At 47.3% G+C, this 18483-nt stretch overlaps 2 protein-coding genes across 7 annotated transcripts in view; one reads left to right on the forward strand and one right to left on the reverse strand.

Annotated features, from left to right (window-relative positions):
* The window catches only part of Ypel (Yippee-like), a 19905-nt gene extending 1449 nt beyond the window's left edge, over positions 1-18456 (forward strand). Inside the window, exons 1-7 of one of the 6 annotated variants that reach the window (XM_066284142.1) lie at positions 5867-6518; positions 9827-9937; positions 13313-13487; positions 14138-14181; positions 14354-14467; positions 14533-14641; positions 14803-18456. In XM_066284142.1, coding sequence (XP_066140239.1) covers positions 9918-9937; positions 13313-13487; positions 14138-14181; positions 14354-14467; positions 14533-14641; positions 14803-14892 — 552 coding nt within the window. In that variant the 5' untranslated portion in view covers positions 5867-6518; positions 9827-9917 and the 3' untranslated portion in view covers positions 14893-18456. Of the gene's footprint in view, positions 1-2141; positions 2182-5866; positions 6519-9466; positions 9768-9826; positions 9938-13312; positions 13488-14137; positions 14182-14353; positions 14468-14532; positions 14642-14802 lie in introns of those variants that run through there. The other 5 variants (XM_066284147.1, XM_066284143.1, XM_066284144.1 and 2 more) reach the window with 5 other exon arrangements.
* LOC136340238 (uncharacterized) lies at positions 632-1821 on the reverse strand. Its single transcript, XM_066284149.1, has one exon. It carries the CDS (start codon positions 1655-1657, stop codon positions 866-868), a length of 792 nt encoding a protein of 263 aa, XP_066140246.1. The 5' UTR covers positions 1658-1821; the 3' UTR covers positions 632-865.
* Positions 18457-18483: the final 27 nt, after the last annotated feature.

Genomic DNA, 18483 nt, shown 5'->3' on the forward strand with positions numbered 1-18483 from the left:
TTATCACGGCGAACGCTCGTTTCCACCGCGATTTCCAGGGAAATTTCACCCTCAAAGACAATGTGAAGTTCTCTCCTTGTTTCCCTTGTTTGATGTAGCTCCCCCGGTAAAAGGCGACGTTCTCCTTTTCCCCCAAAGCCCCTACCGGGAAATAAACTTGAGGAGCAATGGATGAGTCTTGAACGCCGAGCTGCGAACTGCTGACGGCAAAGTTTGTGTGTATTATCGACCTTCAAATCCTCTTATCCATTTTTATTGTTGAAAATGTCTGAGAGATGTATCATGTGGTAATAAGAGAGCGAACAGTTTTAAAGGATAAAAGTCCCGAGTGGGATTTAACGAACCCTGAAGCCTAAGGTTCCGACTATCCTCTAATGAGGTTTGTTGAGGCGTGTTTAAGACGTTGTAGGTTTTATCGGCATTTCCAAGGTAAACGTCGCACGTTTGGCCCCCGAGTTCGACTAGGCGAATTGAACCAAACCATTTTTTCGTGGTGGACGGACCTTGAACCTGAGAAGGCCCGACCGTGCCGTGGAGCGATGACCGTCAGTAAATTGTGTTACTTGATGTGATAGCGGGGCCCTTCGAGCTTTAAGCCTGTGTTTGTGGCATAGTTTTCCTCCGTGTATTTGCGTGTAATATACTTTTTTTTCTATTTTAATTAAAAAAAAAAAAATTCGACGTGTTCGTACACGTCTTCGCCGCCCTTTTATTAATAAAAAGCTTAAACGACAGTTTTATTTCTCTCCCCGTTTCTCTATCGAACCCGACCCCACTCCTCCCCTTGATCGGGCGACTTTAACGACACTAAAGCGGCTTAAAATAAAATAAAAAAAACAAAAAAAAATCGTCCCCTGCGCATAATTCAAGTAAACTCTCCTGATATGGCCTCCATTGACCACTGCGAAGCGCACTCGAAGAAATCCATGTTGACGACCTCGTACACGTGCTTCTCCCTCAGGAATATGTCCACGTCCTGGTACAGGTCGGCCACCACCTCCTCCGTGATGTTATCGTTCTCGATGTCCCTCAGCAGCTTCCTCTTCCTGTTCAAATCCCTTAGAGTTTCGTAGCACTGTTCCAGCAGCGCCCCTCCGCACTGATCGGAATTCACCATCGTCCAAGCCTCTTCGAACTTCCTCTGGTACGTCTTTTTCAGTTCGGAGTGGTTCCGCACCACCGTCACGGCTGCAAGATCCAGAAGACTCGACACCTTGCGACTGCGAAATTCCCCACATTTCTTTCCCCTGCCGCCGCCCGTCTTGAGAACGCTCCCTTGAGGTCGAGTCTTCGGCCCCTCTCCGATTGCGCTAGGTCCAGCGCAGGCGCCCTTGATGTCCTCGGTCAAACAGTTTTGAGTTTTCTGAAGTTCCTCCAAGGTTCGTATCTTCTCGATGAGCGGCTTCAGCTGACCGTCGTCGGATTGTGCCAAATCCAGGGGCACGTCCACCAAGGTGAGCATGTAGACCAACACCTGGTCGGGGATTTGTTGGCCCAATAAGGTGCAGATGCTCCTGAGGGTCCTCTCGTATTCGGCCTTCAGTCTGTCTCCGTTGTTGTAGTCGCGGATCAGCTCGTAGGTGCGATCGATGACGTGTTGGCGGTCGTGGAGGGTTTTTTGCAGGAATTTCTTTACCAGAGACGTTGAATCTTCCATCGATACGCGTTTTTTGTGAGTAGTTGTCAAAGCGTTGAAGTTGACGTTTGAACGCTCGAGTCACGTGGGGCTCGGTTTCGCAGGCGTGTGTCAAATCGAGCGGAAATCGTAGTTTTGACTGTTGCGAGAAACCGCTTGAACGGTCGCTCGTCGAGCTGCCGTCAGTGCGGAGTTCCAGCAGTTTCCTAGAGCGGAGGAGGAGGAGGAGGAGGAGGAGTTATAAGAGAGGTGAGGCAGTCCCACCGAAAATAATGGTCCATTTGCAACTCCGGAGATTTAGGGCGACCTACATCAGTCACCTTCGGCCGACGATGGGGATCTATTTATCAAATACCGAACGACCGATAATTAACTAAAAAAAACACACGAAACGATTTGGTACGCCAATGGATACCGCTAATTTCTCATTCGCTTTTTATTTCCCGTTCTAAGCAAACTAGGCCTTAACTTTAATTAATTAATTCATTAATTTATGTGGTTTCAGATGAACCTGGATATACTCACTGCATGCTGAATTGCTTTAGGTACGTATGAAATGACTCTTAAATCGCTCCAGAGGTGGGTACACGGGGCGACGTTCATCCCCCTTAAACTCCCCCAATGCGCCATTTCCCACGAATCTTATAGCTACCTCATCAAGCTACTAATCTACTCAAACGCATGCACATTTGGCCGTTTGTCATAACGTGCACTAAACTATTTCCAGCTCACATAAACAAGCGTTAACCACCGGTGTGACCCCATTTTGTTATTGGGGCCATTAGGCTGCAAGTGTTGTTGCATATGGACGTATTGATTGATATACCGGGGGAAAATTATTGCCTTCCCAGTTCAAAGAACTGCATCGACGCTAATTGCATTCATTATTCATTTGTCCAGTTAAGGCCCTAAGTCGGTAACTGCGTTAGTGGACTGCGAGTCCAATCTGCGGGATTAGAGCCGTTGCCGGAGAGGATTACGAACGATTTCGGACGGCACTGGAGGAATCTTCCGGAGTGACGTTCGGAAGACTTTTGATCCGTTAAAAGGGCCATCTCGGCAAAGTTCTCCAATAACGTTCGACTAAGTGAGTTTCGCACTTGAGGAGTGTAATTTTAGATGACCTCTTGGGTGCGAGATTGCACTCGTATTTATGATGTTGATGAACTCTTGTAGAGCGCGGTCATCACGTAAAGAATGTTGCTCCGAACGGAGGAACAAACAACAACGCGAAATTGCGATACATTTTAAAACAAAGCGGATTGATCAATGGCCGCGTTCGGTTATTACTTATTTACGACCCACTCGTGGGTAAACATGCCCCCGTAGTATAAACAAATCGGTCAGTCGATACTACGCGGACGGGCAGTTGCGAAATCTTTTCGACATCTTTGACTTTTCGACATTGACCGGGGTCAGTTACTCGCCGTAAAGCGACCCGAAATATGCGGCCGCAACAAAGGACGGACCTCGTGCTAAAAACGGGAAAATGGCAAATGGCTTTCCAGTCCTGTGCTTCCGAGACGTGGAAACGATCGCCCGTGAGTATGATGGAAAATTTCCAGTCGACAAACCTGGAAAATACTTTTATCTAAATTGGCTCACCAAGGATGCTGAACTGCTAAGTTTAAAGGCCGGCCAGGGTCGCGCCCCGGCCTTAATTACAGCTTATTTTTTAATTGAATTTCGGGTCTGTGCAGTTTACCGGAGGCCGAAGCCTTTGCCAAGTTTGGATATAATTTTTCCAGTATTAATCTCTTAACTGAGGGCCCGGACAGTTTCGCAGAAAATCGAGACCGCTCAAAGGGTCAACGCCTTCCGAGGTTTTCTTGGGGCGCGATTTGCGACCCCCATAAAATTCAAGACGCGAAAATTCCAGCGTGCGCCCATCGCGGCGATCGGTGTTGGTTCGAGAACTCCCAAGAGCGGTGCCGAAATGCGGGGCACGCCACTGTTCGCGGACCGCAATTTGCGGTGCAATTGTAAAGACAAATACTCCAGCGGCTCGGGAAGTACCGTCCCTGCGGTGCGTTTTGCGTTTTTAACCGAGGGCCATAAAGATGTTTCAGACCGTAATCACTTTATTTTGACTAACAACCATCGAGGGATTTCTCACGTGTCCCGCTACCCATGCAACTCCCTGTCTATGCATATTACCCCCGTACAATCTCGCTAAAAGCCTTTAAGGGGTCGCTCAGAAACTCCGGATTATCCCGGAACTGATTTAGGATTTAGCAGCTTTCTCTTAAACTGTCGGCGAGTTTAATGAAACTTGGCGTCTTATATGAGCCTCTTTAGTAACACCGGAGAAACGTCTTTCGCCATAACCAGGCATATTTTGGCCCCGTCCCAAGACCGGCGACGCAATTCGTGTGTCCTTAACCTTAGTCTGGCGACACGTGAATAACGTGACTCTTATGGGAATCCTGTATTGTGTGCGTGCACCTGGGCTATTACACAACCGTTTTGTGACAGTAACGGTTCTAATTCAAGGAGGAGAGACGCGCCCGGGGGGGAAAATTCCCGTGCTAGTGGGCCAAGTGACCGTCGACGGGGCAATTCGCCCGAGTACGCAACTCGCGGCAAGTGGGTACCCTCGGGGGGTGCCGTCGGGTTCGGCAGGAGCCGTGACCTTGTCTCGCACAGATACAGCGGCGAAATGCGCAATTAGCTCCTCATTATCTCTTATCGCGTTTTATAGAAAACCGGACGAGCGATAATGCGGAACCCTTATCGGTCATGGAAGCTCAAAACACAAAAACTCGATCCTCAAAAAGGTTGTTATCACCAGCATCCGAACGTTTGTTGTTTACATGTGCACCTATCGATAACGGCGGGAACACACGGTCTATGTACATACACGCGCACGCACGGTCCCATTAGTAAGATTGACGTCAGACGATGATAAGAATCGCATGCGGCGACGGGGAAAAAATTACGTTCAACGTGGATTTACCCAATTTACTGTGTGGAAAAAGAGAAATGCAACGCAGTTGGTCTAATTTCGTTGTTGCAACGTTTTAATGCCAATTGCTTTGGTAAATGCGACAGTTTGTTTGACGAAAAATTAAGCCTAACGACTTAAGTATTAAGAAGGGCGCGCGAGCTCGATCCGCAACGGGAATGGATGACGGTGATTAGGTCCAGATTCTACTGGACGCGTCAAACGGCAATCGCGGCAGAACCGAAGAGAACTGGTATAATTTTAAGTAGATTTTTCAACGTCAACCGCCTCGGGATCGAAAACGACCGCTTCGCCCCCGCATTTTCCATTTATCGTCGGTTATATTCGCTAAGCAGTAAGGGCCCAAAGGTATCGGTTTAAAGGCGTCGTTTGGAATATATGAGCCCTTGGAAAACGCTCGAGTTTCCCGTACGTACATCGGAGATTTAGCGGCGGCGCAGGGATTTTGGTATTACGGCGCCTGCGGTTGGCAACGGGACGGTGACAGGCGAACCTGACAGAGTCGCTCCGGGGACGACGCACCGCGGGACGAGGACGAAACCGCCGGCGCCGCCAAGTGCCCAAGTCACCCCGAATCCGAGGAGGGAAAGGGCGGAGGTGCGCTCCGCTGGTGGCGAATCCGTTCGCCTTCCTACGTGCCCGATCGTAAATAAACGTTCGTAAGCCGCGGAGAAAGTTTTCAAATTTCCTTCCGGCGCATTCATAATTCCGCCTCGTTGAGACCCTCCTCGTATCACTTATTCAGGCCGAACCGGACAATCTCGCCCGATTCGAATTAACGATTGCGGACACGTGGCATCGGGAATTTTTCGATCGGTCACAAGAGAAAACGAATACCGATGGCGGATCGAGAGGTGAAAAACCCAATAAAACTCAATGGAACGTCAATTGACGTTCTTCTTCGCGCCCAGGGGAAACTTCCGTTGTTTGTGCCGTTCCGGTGGCAGGAAATGAGTGTACAAACAAAAACACCCTTGACGCGATACAAAGGGGCGTCATAAATATGTAATGTCACATTCGCGGGGCCGCGTGGAGGGACGACAAGACGCGAGGAGGGGGGCCCCTTCGCGTCGCATACGCAAATTAACACGCTTCAACCGTCGTGCCGGTGTTCGTGCTCAAAGTCACTCGTTGAGACAATTCCGAGTTCTAGCGGCGGAGGGCCTCCCGCGTCACGTGACACGTACCCGAGCCGGGCGGCAGATACACGGAGTCCGCGAAGAACGTTCGGAGCCGTTGGGGTGCGGGACACGAAAGGACCTCGACGCGATCGCCTCGAGGAACTCTCCAATCTCCATGTTTCTCCCAAACGTTCTCGCGGCGATTTCTTTGAATTCAAACCGATTGTGAAGTTTCGCAATTCGTAGGCTTCGGTGTCGTAACCGCTGCGGTCTAGATCGCCGCACGTTAGCGGTTTGGCAAAAGGTTAACCAGAGGTTAGTTAGCTAATTCCAGTGACATGGAACGGAGTATTGCCGCATCCGGAGAAATGCAACATTGATCTGTAAACATCGAAAAGGCGATAAACTAGAACGTTGAAGAGTGGCACCGTATTTTCGCCTGTAATGAAGCGAGATAAAAACGACATAATGTAAATAAAATAAACGCGGCCTTGGTGTAGCAGCGCGGTTCAGTATTTTCTTTCCTGCCGAGTCGGTCGCGTGTGTTCCTGACACACCGGACTTTGATTTGGTTTAGTTAACGCGAAGGCCCCATAAAACGCTATTTTTAGGCCTCCTTTGCGCATTTTTAATCGGTTCGTTTGCTTTTTCTTCTTCTTTTTTACGTACGTGCGTGTCGTGTGCGCCACCGTTAAGGGCCCAGTGCCTTTTCGCAGGGGTTCCCGAAACTGCGCCTTCGGCTCGTCGGCTCCGCTGCGGACTCCAGCACCCCGGTGCCTGCACCGATTCTTCAACTGTAAGTTGGACAGTAGTTTAATTTCGTATTGTTTAAACAAAGGACGCCATCAATAGGTTGCGGTGCGCAATAATAAATAAAAATCAGCTGGTCTCACGCGTGGTTCATTGTCACCGTTGCGAGCAGCTGTCTGCGACACATGTCGCTAGTTTCCTGCCGCGTGGGGGACGGACCGAAAGGGTTGAGCCTCTTCGATTTGTTTACTTTGAAAAAACTAACATCCCGTAGAAGCGACACCGCCTCCGGTGGCCACGGCGTCGTTCCCCGCTGGACGTCCCGTGACGTCGTGTGGTACGACGTCTGCGGGTTTAGAGTTCGCCCTTTACCTTGCACAGGTGAACGCGTGAATTGAGACGCGCGATGCCTCCATTTTTCAATATCCGCAAATTGCCGAGGCAGCGCGCGCGCGCGCATGCGCCAGCGATTTTGAGAAAACTTCGCGCCACTGCCTCCTCACTCTCGTCTCAATGGACGTTCCGATTATTTAGACGTGTTCAATATCACCTCCGTCTCCTCCTCCCGCTTCCGTGGAAAATCAGTCTACTTGGAAATGGGGCTATTAATAAGTAACGGACAGTTAACCGCAAGAGCTAAATCCCGCGGTTTAAGCTTTTTTCGCAACAATATTCCGTTTGGCATTTGTGTGTATTTCCGAACGTAAATAAACTGAAATTTCTCCACGCTGGATCGGTACCAACTGGTAAGGAAACGTTTATCGAGGAACTGCGTTGGCGCTTAACGCGTGCACGCATGGGAAGCTGAACAAACTGGCAAAATAGAAATTGAGGACGCGCGGTATAAAACAGCTGGTTCTGTCGAAACCCATCCGTCCCATGGCCGTTGAGACGGAAAATAAATAATTGATTACACAATAGGGCAACTATTATTGGTTTCAGCATAGCTCGTGGTTTGCGTGGGTCTTGTCTTCGGTTCGAGTTCGATTCCAGGAAACGTTTGCTACAACGGTCACGCAGGTACCCACCATCGAGGCCCCATCATTCGGCAATTGGAATGGCAAATCGAGATCTAACCGACGTCGGGGTTCTCGGAATTGGGTGCCAACATTCATTGAACTCGACTAGCTGAGGTCCGCTCCTGCCACGTCGCGTTAAGGCGAAAACTGCTGATGGAACCGCGATCGTTTTTAACAATACGCTCGATGTCGGGATCAAGGTCGTCGTTTTGATTTCATCCCGGGGGTCTTTTCCCTCTTTTCGAGGTGCTTAAATAATTTATCAGCCCCATTGTGCGGATTTCATACGTGAAATTCGACCCGGTAATTAATTGCCATTCGGTGTTCGTGTGCGGGGAACAATGGGGTTCGGCCATTAGGGTGCACCTTCAGCATTTCGAACGCTTCGGAGAGGTAAAAATCCGCCCTTAATGCGGCACCGTCACATGTCAGCGTTCGATGTTGCGGCGTTAGGGTTGGTAACGGGACGAGGACGGGCGTACCGGCCCGAACTGGCAGAGCCATCTGTGGCCGGCACCGGGTGGCCGAGAATCCTCTTTTGGATTCTGCCACTTCCCCGGAACCGAAAAGGCGAGAAAAAACTGAGAGTTGACGTGCAACGCAGGACGGCGGGGGTGCGATCGAGCCGCGGTTAACTCGTCGGGTCGTCTCGTTGGTAAATTGACGTTTCGTTAACAACGGAGAATGTTCTCCGTGATGTTCCGACACGATCGCGTTACACGTTCCATATTGCCGTTCTGCGACGACCCGACGACGATCGGTTCTCAGTCATTTTGCGCCACTCGAGACAACTGAGGAATCCACGGCGGCCGTATTGGCGACGTCATCCAGACGGCGCGAGCCCCAACGCGAGAGGCGCAGTACCACTCACCGACGTAGATCTGAGGAAGGCGACGGACCCAGATAAACGCCGACGATGCGTGCAGGGGCATTTAACGAAAAAATTGTTTTTAAGCAATGTGAGCTCTTCAAACAATGGGCTTTGTCTTAATTTATCAGTTTTCTGGTCGTTTATTCCTATCGATTGCGCTCGTCGCTAGACAGGAAAATGAAGGTCAAAACTGCATTTAACTCCAGTCGACAGACTTAATATTAGCTCAGCTCCGCGTTTGTTTGAACTGGGATTACAATTTATTCCATTACCTTTTCGAAGGTGCAAACACTTCCTAGGCCGTTCGGTTTCCACGGAGTGCTCGGGAATAAGTTTCCACTAATTGGCGTTTTATCCGGTTTCGGAACGTCCTCGGTATAAAACTTCGAGGACATTTTTTTCCCCCCGCCCCCTCGCTCTGCGATCCGCTTAACTGCCGGCCCTCGAGGAAAGTTTACCCGACTTTCCGCCGATATTCCGTGGGCCCTTCTAGCGGCGTCGTCCAAAAAGACCCGATGTCCGACTTTACACAATGGCCTCTTCCTAAGTGGCTCATCTATTATTTACACTACATTTTGGCGAAAATAACGGGGCTTTTCAAGTTGACGTTCTCGCGGACTTGACTCATAATCCCGTGTTAATGACCCAAATTTCGGTTGGAGGTCGTTAATCAGAGACATTCCGGGGAGACGCGTGCAGAGTGTCGTCCGACGGGGGTCTTTGTCCAGATCAGGACCGTAACTGGCGATAGCGAAGGGCCATCTTGGTCCCCAACGAATTCGTAGCGGGATTCGTTATTGTTCAACCTTACCGATGCGCGACTCAAATAGCGATTGCTCGGCGTAGAAGCTGAGCAACTGTCCGGTGCTAATCACTGTTAGCTGCTACTAAGGGTTTTTGAGTCGGTTAAACGAGCGGTTAGAACCGACCAGCGAGGGACAAAGCTCGTTCGAGATCCGAAGGGTGGTTCTGGGCGCAAATCCGCTTCAAAAGGGTGCTTTTCGAGCCCGAAAGCTCCGTCTACCTGACCGTTCGGGTGCCGGGCCGAATGCCGCTCGTTTGCCAGTAAGTGCAAGACAGTTCGACGTGCAGTCATGACGCTCAAACTGCTTTTCTGGAAATTTTTTGCTATTCTTAGTCGCCTAACCCGTGCAGGCGGAATTGCCAGAAAGGTTTTCTGGAAACTTGTTCCCCAGCTGTTTTTCCCCTTGGCGATTCTCTCAGTCTCACTCGGATTTTCTCTACGAGTCATACTCAGTTGCTACGCGTTCCTCGGGGTGTTCTACGTGTGCCTGCACGTCTTCGAATACACGAAACGGCTAATATTTTTGGCGATATTTTGCGTTCCGTTCTTGTTCGTGAAGTACGTTATCGATTACTCCGATGCTGTCGATATGCGGTTGTAGTAAGTTCGTAATGGAATTATTGCGGGATTAAATATTAAACGCAGTTTTTTCGTTTCAGTCGAATTCGCATCGGCCTTCTCAAGATAATCGATCTCGTAATTAGGGTCATACTGAAAACTTTATGTCTAGCTCTGAGTTCTCTCCTGACGATGATAACGATAGTATTCAGGTATGGTTTTTGTTCCTTTAGATCGCATGCACGTTAGTTTTAGGTAGAACCACGCCGCGAGACTCGCCGAAACTCACTCTCTCTCTCTCTCTCTCTCTCTCTCTCGAAGAGCGAGCTGGGCCCTCTTAAGTTTCTAATTTTTGCAGATTTACACGCTCGAACTCCTCCCTTGGGAGGACTCCGTTTTCTCCTAAGTTCCCGCGTACAACGATCGTTCTCGAAATCCCTTCGGCTGTTTCTCTGGTACGACCCTGCCTGCTCGTGTTCGGCCGCAAGGCTCGTTGCCGTAACTCCACACGTAAACCGTAAGACCGCTGTCGTTCTTCGGCGTTTCTTGTTGGAAAGTCGCAAAGTCTCAAGTATTTTCGTTTTAGTTCGTGCTTCGAAAACACCGAAAACCATTCAACTAAATCGTCTCTTGGAAACCTCTCTGGCAGTGGGTCGTCTACCTGCCTCCTAGGGTTGCACGAGCAGTCAGGGTGATCTCGTCTGGGCTGCGCCCGCATCACCTTGCGATCGCCATGGGCAAAGGGCTCCCTCGCAGTCTCTTCGTCGTCTTCCTCCTCCCGCTCTATTTTTCTCTTCTAGTCTGTTTTCCTCCCGTAACGGGATGTTCCCTTTGTATCGGCGTTGTTTCCTACGTATTGTTCGCGTTTTACTCCGCTTATCGCTGTGTCCGCGAGTATCTGGAGGCACTGCTCCGATGGTATTGCCGTTTGTTCCACGAGGACATCCTCGTTCATTGCAAAGAAATTTCAGGCTGGTAAGTCTTGTTTCCAACGTAACGTTTAGCGGTAGTTGCGATCTAGTAAACTTTCGTCGCTCCCGCGAAGACTCGCCTTACCCGAAACCGATGAACGTGGCCAAAAGTGACGGGTACGGGAAAGTGCGCGAATGATTGTCCCACGTGATCGGTGGGTCGTTGCATTCGGCAATGGACAGGGTGTTCCGCGGGGAACAAAATCGAATCTCCGGGGTTTGAAAGCTGGCTTTCGTCGATCCGTCCACTGGTCGAAAGCTAAAAGGGGGTGGGCGAAGGGATTCGATAACCCGGTCGATTTTCGAACGTCCGCCTCGTTAACGCTCTACAACGGCCAGTAGGAATCCTCCAATGGCTTTCAAGCGCTTCAGATCGTTCGAACGCGGGCATTATAGCGAAAATCGTTCTCTCTAACCTTCCTAGTATCCGCGTCTAATTGCCAAGCCCCTGCAATCTTAAACTCGCTTTCATTCTATTAATTACCGTCCGCAATTAAACAACACAATACCTGCTTACTCAATCGAGATTATAACATCCTCTTTTCCTCTTACGACGACTAAATTCAACCGATTTGGCGATGTGTGCTAAGAAAGCTTTTACTTTTAATTGCGTGTTATTTCGCCGTTAATTGCTCCCCAAATAATTTTGGAGGTTCAAACCGCTTCCTCCCTCGGCACATAATCAATTAGACACGTAAAGCCTCGCTTAGGCAACACCCATTACGTCACAGTAATACCGAAAGGTACGGTAAAATCGAAGTTACGGGTTCTGTTTTGTCACCGAAAATGCTTGCGGTCGTTTCGAGTCCATTGGTGTTTTTGGCATGGGTGCGAATTCAGGTGTCAACGTGTTTTCTCGGCAATAACAAGAAACGAATTTCAGTTTTGGCCCAAATCCAACATTTATTCGGTTTCATTTCGGTTAATCGAGGACGTTGGCATGTGTGTGTGTGTGTGCATACGGGAAATTGCCGCTGCATGAACGCGGAAGTTGATTGAAATTCGCTATTTTCGGAGAGGCCTTTCAAATCACGAGTCTTCCTGAAAAAATCGAAATTACGGCTCGAATTGTGAACTCGCACAAAAGTGCATCGGTGAGGACAGAAATCGCGGCCGCGAGAGTGTGTGAGGAGGGGAGGGGGGGAGGCACGCACGGAGTTACCTGCGGAGGCGCCACTGCGTGTCGCCGTTTCAATGTACGTAATCGCACGAATTTTCGCATATTAGCCGCCCGCCATTGTCCATTTACGCAATTGCGCAATGCAAAGTTGAAGGCAGACAGTTTCGAGCTTTTTATTGCAGGAAGAGATTAATTCCGATTTGAAAGGGAAAGTAAATGGCGCCTGCGTCTTGGGACCGCTCCGTCGGGATGCGTCAGGTGTTATTAAGTTTAATTAGACAGCTACGGACTTGACAAACTGCTTCTCCGAGTTTAAGCTTAATTTATGAAAACGAGATCGAGATGGGGCAGCCTGCGTCACGACAATTTATTTAAGTTATCACTTAATCCGAGCAAATTTTTCATTTCGATAGTGTTCGCCGTTTCTTCCCGTCAAAGACTAGAGATCGCTATTAAACGGGGTTCTCTCTGATTTTTTTGAGTTCCTCGAGGAGGACGTTCGTGGCGTAGCGGTTATCGCGTCCGCTCGACGCCCGGAAGGTCCCGGGTTCGATCCCGAACGGGGGAACGCGCGGGATTTCCGCTTCTTTTTTTTTTTTCCTTTTTTATGTACAAGGCACTCAATTAAAACTATTTACTCCTTGCAGCACTGCATCCCGTTTCGGCAAAAAAAACACACCCAGGTGCACGTTATTGGATTTCGAAAATGAATTTCTGTTTCCAGTAAATTTCATTAATCATTTCTCCACGGTGCAGTAGTCTCTGGCGATTACGAACGATGCGAAATCATTTTTCACGAGCACTGACCTTGGCAATTGCAATTCAAGAAAAACACTCATTGTCTGTTTATGTTTGGTTCTTTTATTGCACACACACAATCTTATCGTCGGACAGATCGTGTGGTCAGCTGCAACGCCGCAAATAGCAAAAAGTCCATTATCGGTTCCTTTAATGGTAGAACAAATGTTTAGTTTGTATGAGTTCTATTGAACTGTGTCAACGTCAGGACTCTACAGAGCGTTAAATTAAATTAACACCATACCCAGCCATTATGAATTAATGACCTCGCATTGTTTTCGATAGTCGATCATTGCACAACAACGCTGTACTGATTTTTTGCTCGTAATGCGCTAACAATATGCAATCGTTACACTTTTATTGCATGTTTAAGTGCCTATTACTGCGTTTTTGATGGATATGTTTATTATCATCCCGATCTGACTTGCGAACGCCGACCTTAATAAGAGACTAAAAAAAATTCTAAAAATAATAAACAATACACAATGGGCGAGAATTAACGTAATTTTAACGGAATTCATTCAGAGTTGAGGCCCAATTCACGCAAAAGTCAGCGCTCGCTTCTGGTTCATTCAGAGAGTCGGGCGTAGCCGTTCAAAGGCTGCGGTCAAGTTTCCGGGAGCGATGCGTGAAAGCGTTTCTGTTTTCGGAGGTCCTCCGGTCTCTGAACGCACTTTTTTTTTGGTTTTTTGTTCCAGGTGTGACGGGTCCGCATGGCCCGCGGTGTCGCCAGAGCGCCGTCCGCCATCCGTCGCCCCGCCCGCCGCCATGGTGAAAACGTTTCAGGCCTATTTGCCTCCTCAGTGCCATCGCACCTACTCGTGCATACACTGTCGGGCCCACCTTGCCAACCACGATGAACTCATCTCCAAGGTAAGACACCTCAACTGTACTCGTCGAGGATGCGTTCGGACGAGTGGGGCAAATTTCCCATGTTCGCCGCTCAACTTCCCTTCTTAGTTTCGTTCGTTCGTTCGTTCGTTCTCTTTAATCAGCCAACGTCGTTAGTTCAACGCAAATGTCAACATGAACTTATTAATGAGTTTGCAATCATTTCCCAGACGGGGGCCGTTAAATTATCTTCATAAACATTGGTAATGTAATGAATGAGTGCCCCTTAATCTAATTTCCGTTTGAAGGTTCATCAATAATTTCCAATTAGCTCTGGATCGTCTCGCATTAACGATTGCCCGTTTCCTTGCGGGAAAAATTCCAAAAGAGCTTAATTCCCTTGTTAAGACGCCATCGAGTTGGGATTTGAGCGAAACCCCGATGGCTGTTTATAGAAATTCGTCCTATTTCTAACTTTCCGAAAATACGCTTCGTAAATAAAAGAATATTCCTATTAGCTCCCACGCCGAACTCGGTAACGACATTAACCTATTGAATAACCGCCTATTAAAAGGGAATTTCGATCCATATCGGGCCAGTTTCGGCATTAAAAAACTGCCCATTTCCATGAACCTCACAATGAAGTGACTAAGCTAAATGTGTATTAATGATGTTTTTTTTTTCTGTTTTAGTCATTCCAAGGCTCCCAGGGTCGAGCATATTTATTCAATTCTGTGTAAGTATATGTCTGTCCTTTATTGTTTAAGTGCTAGGTAGAGTGGCTTTAGACAATGCCAATGCATGACAAAGGAAACGGGATATGAAACATGCATGTGTACCGTTTGACCCATTTTGGATTTGGTTTCGTGTCGTGAGCTTCGGGGAAATCGAACTCACTGTTATTTCAGAGAAGAGCGTTTGCCTCGTGGTCGAACACGATTTAGACATTGCACGAGGTCAGTTCTCAGAAAAATACTATCGAGGTTACCTCCGACTGCGGAAAGTCTAGATTTCTCCAAAAGGCTTAAAATTTACAAGTCAACGTAGAACCGTGAACGACCGTAACGATGCGATTGTTCTTTTTCAGAGTGAACGTCGGCTGCGGTCCGGCTGAAGAAAGAGTTTTACTGACAGGACTGCATGCCGTGGCTGACATCTACTGTGAATGCTGCAAAACTACCTTAGGCTGGAAATACGTAAGAACTGAACAATCTTCGTGGAATTTTCGACGGTTGACATTGACGACAAAAAAACAAACGAATTGACTAATACGTCAACGGCTCCATCTTGTTTGTTTGTTTTTTTTCTTTTAAGCGATATTTCGGCAGTTTGCCTGACGACGTCTCCCCCTTTTCAGGAACACGCCTTCGAGTCGAGCCAGAAATACAAAGAAGGCAAATTCATTATCGAACTGGCCCACATGATCAAGGAAAATGGATGGGACTGACAGTACGAATAACGTCGGTTCCGATATCCACCGCGGTCCCGCGAAACCAGCAAACCGCCACATACAGACTCAAGTTAAATACGAATTTCTGTTTTCTGGATTGGACCTAATAATGTGCCGATCGACCCTACGTTACGTTACTTTAGCTCGTAAGTTACTGGAATTTGGGGAATGAGCGTGTCGTTGGAGGACCGAAGCTCTGGATCGCGAAAGCTGACTGTGATATTTCAAGATGTAACTCTGATTTTGTACTGAGAATTGAATTAAACCTAAAAAAAAAAGAAAACTCCCGAAATTCATCCGTTAAAACAAACCCTCCGACGACATGCTCGAAAACACGCATCGTCTCCCAAATACCGAAACAAGCTCCAACGTGTGGAGCAATCAGCCGTTATCGGTTTTTAACTTGTAAGTGAGAATTAAAAGACTTGTGCGTTATTTCGTACCAATTTGACACAGCAAAACGGACACTTTAACGTGTGGCGGCACAAAGTGGTGGTTTTGACCGAAGACAGGAAAATATCAAGCTCAGTCATTCACAAGCTGATGTCGTCTTTATATCCATTTTGGTGCTTCTAAAATCGTTTCGACAGACTTTGGATGCAAAATGTTGACGTACGTATAAAATTAGGGATTGCGGAGATATGTTTGTTTAGAGTAATATGTATTAAGATGTTGGGTTATGGTGAGTTTTGGGTTAAAGCCAAAAGGTTTTTCCTGGGAAGAAAGGGGGACGAACAGTTCGGAACGCACCGGCGTCGGATGGGCCGACAATTGGTATCTACTAGGCGGTCCCGGCGCCTTCGCCACGATCCCGTGCGTCAGGATGGAGCTCGTCGTTCCGAAGGCCCTTCGGGCAGGTCCGGAGTGCGCGCACGACTCTCCTGATTTTACGCAAAACAACGTGTGAGAAATGTTTTCTAATTTGAATTTTTTTCCTTAATTCCTCGGAACTTTGCCCTTCTCCCCCTCGTTAGAGCGTCCTTAATATAACCTCGGCTCCTTTCTGGTAAACAAAGCCACATGCTACGCGCCGCTGCCACGTCCCCCCCTCCCTCCCCCCCCACGCGATATTTACTCAAAAAACAAAACCACTCACACGTTTGCCGGTAAGCGCGGAGGGCTATCTCAACCCGAGCGCCTATTTTCCATTCAAAATTGAATCAACACGCCTAAAAATATCTGGAATGTTTGTAAATTAAGAAAATAATGAATGAAAACACATCGAAAATATCGCTATTTTTAAGTTTTTGGCAAGGCGATGTTAGTTTTTTTTGGCTAAAAAAAATGGTTATATCAGCAGTAGCGAGGTGTTTCTCCGCACGTACATGCGAGAGCTCAAAGGGGGCCCGGCTCGATTTCCCACAATTGCGGGATGGCCGCTCTATAATCAAACCCAGCTGACCATGGGTCAATTTCCGCATCGAGAGAGCCCCCTCCCCGCTCCTCCCCCCCCGCACAAGGGCCAATTCGTGGGAAATGTCGGCCTACATAATGGATGAGCGTTTTCATTTCAGTTTTAGTTTTCCCTTTATCCTGACGAGTGTAAATAATACACGATCTCCTAATGAAACGCTTTAAAAATCACTTTTATTTCGAACTTCACTAGTGCACCGACCGTTCGTTAAATATTTATTTTATTCGGCCGCTGTGGGGGAGCCGCGTGTGAAAAATGCAAAATCCCCTCAGTTCCGTTGCCGATAAGGGGAAACGTGCGAGGGCGTTCGGAAAGAGATATTTATAGACTAAAGGTAGAACCTCTTCGAGTCGCATAAATCCATCGGCTGGATGTGAGATCCGACTCAAATGCATGTAAAATACTCACGGTTTAACGAGACGAAGTCGAAGATGGAATTGGGCTGTTGTTCCGTGGAGATTCGGCACGATAACGTTTTGCGGCAATTTCCGATGGAATTTACACTGCGAACGCTTTTTCCCAACTTCACAGTTCGACTACTACGAAGTGCCGGTGGTAGGTCCTTTCACGGTTACTTCACGTCGCCATGAAACTGCTCGTTTCAAGTCAGTCTTGGGCACTTCGATACCTGCGCAAATTCCCAGCGTCCGAGTCGGCTCCGATATCGCTGGACGGACGTCCTCGAGTCAGTCTTAACGTAATTAGACATTAAAAAAACTTTCGATTACCCCTGACGATTTCTCCGAAACGGGCCTTAAAAGTTCTTTCGAGTAACAATTGCTGCCCCCTCCCTTCACTGCCCGTTGACCGATGTCCGCCTTTCCGTTCCCTGGAAAGCCGAATTAATATAGTGAATGTTCAGAGTGGTTTATGTTAGGGAAACTTTGTCTGTGTTACTGTCTGTGGTATATGGAATAATCGTCGAGATTACATGCGTTTTAAAATTGTAAATGTTATTACGTGGGCACCACCCATTGTCTAATCGGGTCTGTAACTGAGGTCTTAGCATGAAAGGTTGTTGATTTAAAGTTGTGAAGGCGAAAGAGGTTTTTAAAAAAAAAACAAAAAAATTGTTGTTTGTGATATTATTAGTAGAGTTTAGTGGAACGTTGGAGAGTTGATCTACGACTTTTGGAAGCAGCAAAGTCGCGACTATCAACTAAGTGGAATTTCTGCTATCAATTGCGAATATAATATCGGTGTTGGTCCTCGAAACGTAAATTTACTAAGGTTGATTCGGTTGCTACGGAGTTTGTCGAGCAACCACCAGGGACCCAACTGCAGCTCAACAAAACTAAATGAATCACGATCTAAACCTTCTTCAGCTTTTCGGGCGGTCTGGCCGACTGAACGTACCCTAAACGGTCGGTTTGCGTCTGGATCACAGCAATGGATCCGCACAAACTCCGATCTACTAGACATTTAATTAACGATTCCCTAATCAATTGATCTCTTCGAATTGACACATTGTATGACTTCGCGTTAAGGATTTATACATTCTAACACTATTAATAGCAATGTAAACTACTTAAAGTATGCCATTGTAATCGCATATTTCAGATATTTTTGTATTTAACGTAAACTACCAAGTTATCGATAACTAAGTGTAATCGTTGCATAATATAACCCTGCGTCGAGTATAGGAAATCCTTTTAGTTGTAATTTATTTTGTTATTTTAAGGGAAGTTTCTCCCCCCTCGAAGTATTTTCATTCTTAGCAAGATATTGTTTTATTTTTATTTGTGATAGTCTTTTGTGATATGTTTTCTCCCAATCAAAACTCGCATTAGTCGTCTCGGTCCAGCTTCACGGCTGAATTTCGACGGACCCAACTTCGTTTCGTTGTTCGTTTTCGGTTCACGTTCGTATTTTGACTAATGCGACTTTTCCTAGTTTTAATCGTTCTATTCTAGGTTGAATCCCTCAATTTAGTAATAGAGGCGTCACGCGTATGTCACGGTTTTCATAATCATACTGCCAGTAGATATTTAGATGGTGTCATAATCATTATATTCATGGTAACGTTAATACTTTTTGTATTGTTTTTTTAGTTGAACATTAGTGTAAGCAGTTTATTTTACCGAGAGTAAAACCTATGGTTTTTTGTAAGTTGCAGGTTGACGTAATAAACTTAATAATAACATTGACGACTGCAGTTGCATTGAATTCGGAAC

This window comes from Euwallacea fornicatus, chromosome 7 (genome assembly GCF_040115645.1).
Source record: "Euwallacea fornicatus isolate EFF26 chromosome 7, ASM4011564v1, whole genome shotgun sequence".
NCBI classification, from domain to species: Eukaryota; Metazoa; Arthropoda; class Insecta; order Coleoptera; family Curculionidae; genus Euwallacea; species Euwallacea fornicatus.

Excerpts from the sequence above, each read along its gene's own strand:
- LOC136340238 (XM_066284149.1), bottom strand. The coding sequence starts at position 1,657 with ATGGAAGATTCAACGTCTCTGGTAAAGAAATTCCTGCAAAAAACCCTC.